We start from the raw sequence: 4,629 nt of genomic DNA, 5'->3' as shown, positions 1-4,629 counted from the left end.
ATTTGATGTTTAAAAATACTTCTAATTTTAAATTTCCCACCAGACCCGTCCCCCAAGGGACGGATGCCGGCGGCCCACACGACTCATGCAAGCCAGGAATCTGTATCCCCTAGCCTCGCGTCCCCCACGTTCACATGCTGGGATACAAGGCCAGGGGACGCAGATGTGGGGCATCTCCAATGGGACGCAGATGCAGGCCGGGCATCACCAAGTGGACACTGGCCGACATATTCAATTCAGAGGATCAGAACACCGGATATGCTGTCATTTTAGAACCAGGTCAGCAATGATTTACTAAATCTACCAAAATCTGATTGCCTGTACTTTCCCAAACAATATAATACCTTGTATATTCACACATCTTATCACAGGTGTGTTGTATTTCCTATTACTGATAAGAATTCTCCTTTATAAATCTGTCGAAGAATTGGCCAGACATCAGAGTTAGCCATCAATCTCAGAGCTGTGTTAGTATTTAATAAAGGATAGGACTTTGTAGAAATGGAACATGGAATGAAAATCTTCATTCTTTTAACTCTGTGGATGTTTGGTAAGTCGGTATTCAATATGTGCATTAAAAAAGAAAATAATTTAGTTAGTTACAAATATTTATGAACAATTTTTTTTGATAAACATGAACTTTTTTGTTGTTGATATTTTTGATATGTTAGATATTTTCTTTGTCTCTTAAACATAGACATGAAAATAATTTTATCAATGTATTTTGAAGATTTATTTTTTTTATATAATATTATAATTAATTATAATTAAATGGGGTGACAATGTTAGAACAGATTTAGAAATCTATCTTAGTGCTTGAAAATGCAACACAACAGGCTTTGTTAATAAAAAATAGGGAATTAGACATTCCCTCAAAAATTCCCTAGTGAAAAATTATCTGGGTCTATGTGTTTCAATTGCAGTAATTATTTGTCTATCAGGGAATGTTTGAGGGAAATGTCATATTCCCTGGTTTATAAATAGAGCCCAGTGATTGTTCTAGTTGTAGCTCATTGAACAAATGCATCCATTCTGGACACCAAAGGATCAGGATAAAGGTGCAAAAATAATGTATTATAAGATATAATACAGTATAGGTATGGAGTTTAAAGAAATTATTATTAATATATTGTATGGGGATTTAAACTATCAAGTAAGATAGATCATAAAATCACAATTGATTTTTTCATGAATATATACTTTTAAAACTTTAAAACTTTCTTTTCACGGGATATGCACAAATATTCAATACAGCAATTCAACTCAACTTTTAACTGCGGTTTTCTCCAGGCTGGACATTATAGATAACCATGTTCAAATCATGAAGTTCTACCCAGATCTGCCAGGGTTTCTTACATTGCCCACATTGTCAAGACCAACAAGTGCTTCATCAGTACCTTTGGTCATATTCTAATGCCCCCATGACATCTAAATGAAAAAATTTAATGAATTTTCAATCTATATGTAAATGTTTTGTTCTTAAGTATATGTATTCATGAAAAAAATGAATCTATGTTATTTGATGGTAGGTATTTTTACATTTCTATTACAAGCCTTTTCATTTGGCTATAACTGTGCCATTGCTGAAGAAAACAAAAAGTTACACACACTGGTCTATTTACAGCAGTGAACCTAGCATTCCCTTAAACATTCCTTGGTGGAGAACCAATTACTGCCATTGAAACACATGGAGAATGTTTTACTGAAGATCAGGTTTATAGCTTTATAAATAGACCACATTGTGTTTTGGGGGACAAACAGCTTTTTGCCTTTACTTTTTTCTTTTAATTAGATACAATATATAAACAAAACAATAAATAAAATTGGATGCATTTTTTTAATTAAAAATGTACTTATTTGGTAAAAACATTTTACCAAATACATACATACATACAAATACATTTTATTCTATATTTTTGCCCCATTTAAATGACGTTACAAAGACATTTCTTGAAAAAAAAAAAGATGATGGCAAAGATATTTGCAAATGCAAAATGGTGTTTTTTTAATGTGTGTTACTGTTGCAAAAAGATGCAAACACAAGTGAAAATGGCAAGAAATATTAATACACTGTTGAGAACAATGCTGACCTTATTGTATGTTTTAGCAATAGTGGAATTTAGGCAAACCAGTATAAGTGGACCCAAACAACAGATTAAAGTACATTTTTTATAATACAGGAATCATTTCTAATGATGTACTGACCTTATTGTATGTTTTAGCAATAGTGGAATTTAGGCATACAAGTATAAGTGGACCCAAACAACAGATTAAAGTACATTTTTTTATATAACAGGAATCATTTCCAATGATATACTAATTTAAAATGAAAAAAAAAAATATGTTGATTTTCTTTTTAGAAAATCAATGAGCTCCTAATTTCCTCTGCGTGTTGCCTCTCCAGTACTAAAATCCCAATCTGTATTATTACCCATGCCTATGTTATGGAATTACAGAGCAGGTAGGTAAACTGGCAAGGGTAGCAACAACACTGCCTTGGAATTCTGTACTGCAAAGGCATTGGACTTGATTAAAGCTTTCCAGACTGCAGTCGATATACTATAATAGGAGAACCTGGGTGATCTAGCAAATCAGGAATGAATTTCATAAAAATCATTTGGTTTAAATAGGCAAATGTTGTTAATTCTGGACCAGATAATTTGCAGGTTTGCTGGATCACCCATGATAGTCTAGTCTTGGGGTGCTTCGATAAATCACGCCGGTTGTGTTTTCAGCTTAAACATAAAATTAGGAGCTCATTTGATTTCTGGCAAACCTACAGGTATTATTCCCTACCTGCAGCATTTTAGGAGACAAACCATGCATACATGTGAACTTATGGCAGATTTTTGGGCTTTTTTTTCTTTTCCCCTATACATATGCTTTAAAGTGTAAAATGTGGATTGGTTGATGCTAACAATTTTTGGTCCATCTATTTCTCAGCAGTCAGGACGGCATACTGCAGCTCCATCTTTAAGGAACTATCCAGCATAAACCTTGCAGATAAAACAGGAAAACATGACCAGATTCTCATTGAGGAACCAGGGATGATCGACCTGAACATTCAAATACTTGTACCAAACTCTCAGATTGGAGTCACAGAGATTACATCAGCAATGAGCTTTATGAGAGAACTGTATCCCTACCTTATTAAGGTTATATCTGTGAAAAACGAGACGTATTGTGGAGACATTATTGACACGAATGTCTGTACATCTGCGCCTGAACTGTCTGTGTTGCTGTATGCGGTGGTGAATGATGAGACGACCTACACTTACTCCGTCAACCTTACTTTACAGACTCTTTGGCTGAACATAGATCTGTTTGGGGGCTTTAGTATCACCCCCATATATTTCACTCAATATGAAGAGACAGTTGTGTTTATTAACTTTGATTATAGTGAGGCTTATGCCATCCCTTACATATACTACAGCTATAACTCTTCAGTAGCTTCTGTTTATCTTCAAGTTGCCAGCGCGCCATGCAAACAGACTCTGGTACAGCAGATTCCGGAGTCCTTCTATAGCAGCCAGGAAAATGTTGAGGAAACAAGAAATCTTGACCTAGCTGTAAGTGTAGAACCGGGTAACATTGATCTGAAAATTATGGTTGTTGTACCAATGATTCAGAGGGGAAACATTGAGATTGCTTCACCAATTATTGATACGTCAGAATTGCATCCCCTTCTAATCCCGATTAAAACAACAGATTACTGTGGGGGCAATGCCAATTTAAATCCCTGTACATTGCCTGGGCCTGTTCTAACTTTGCAGCTGGAAGCATGGGTGGAAGGTGAGAATATCTTCACTTACTCCCTCAACATTACTGACCAGCCTGTATGGCTGAACATAAATCTGCTTGGTGGCATAAGCGTAACCCCCATATATTTCTCAGGTGGCGAAAATGTATATTTAAATTTTGTTTATCATAGAGCTAATAGCTTTCCTAATATAAATCTCAGTCATAACACTACAACAGCTTCTATTCACCTACAAACTACCACCATGATATGCAGTCAGACTGAACCCCAGCATGAACCCCAGCATGAACCTCAGCATGAACCACAGAATAGAACACAGCATGAACCCCAGCATGAACCACAGAATATAACGCAACATGAACCCCAGCATGAACCACAGCATGAACCACAGAATATAACGCAACATGAACCCCAGCATGAACCTAAGCATGAACCACAGAATAGAACACAGCATGAACCCCAGCATGAACCCCAGCATGGACCCCAGCATGAACCCCAGCATGAACCACAGAATATAACGCAACATGAACCCCAGCATGAACCCCAGCATGAACCACAGAATGAACCACAGCATACACCGCAGCATGGACCGCAGAACATCATTGCATCCTCCAGTACTTGTAAGTAACATTGGCATTGTAGTGCATGTTTATATAAATAAGATACATTTTGTGAAGTGGACAAGCTGTGTCTGCTAGGCTTGAGGAACACCTGGGATTTAGGAACCTCTCCTACCTTTCTCCTTTATCTGCTTATATATAGCTTTGGCTATTCCCCCTTGGTGGAAGGCTGGTGGGGGAAATCAAAATGCGAATGTGTGTAGCATCCAGAAAACATTAGAGAACACTGCCGAATGCCCATGTAAGTCC

The 4,629-nt window shown here is 36.7% G+C and overlaps 1 protein-coding gene across 1 annotated transcript; it reads left to right on the top strand.

Annotated features, from left to right (window-relative positions):
- The first annotated feature begins 456 nt into the window (after nt 1–456).
- Nucleotides 457–4,110, top strand: LOC140343733 (uncharacterized). The gene is made up of 3 exons (XM_072430599.1): nt 457–550; nt 2,944–3,792; nt 4,016–4,110. The coding sequence occupies exons 1-3, from the start codon at nt 502–504 to the stop codon at nt 4,108–4,110; spliced, it is 993 nt and encodes a 330-aa protein (XP_072286700.1). The 5' UTR covers nt 457–501.
- The last annotated feature ends 519 nt before the right edge of the window (nt 4,111–4,629 follow it).

Source organism: Pyxicephalus adspersus, chromosome Z (genome assembly GCF_032062135.1).
Source record: "Pyxicephalus adspersus chromosome Z, UCB_Pads_2.0, whole genome shotgun sequence".
NCBI lineage: Eukaryota > Metazoa > Chordata > Amphibia > Anura > Pyxicephalidae > Pyxicephalus > Pyxicephalus adspersus.
Note: the sequence above shows the minus strand (reverse complement) of the source record. Positions and strands in the feature narration are given on the sequence as shown.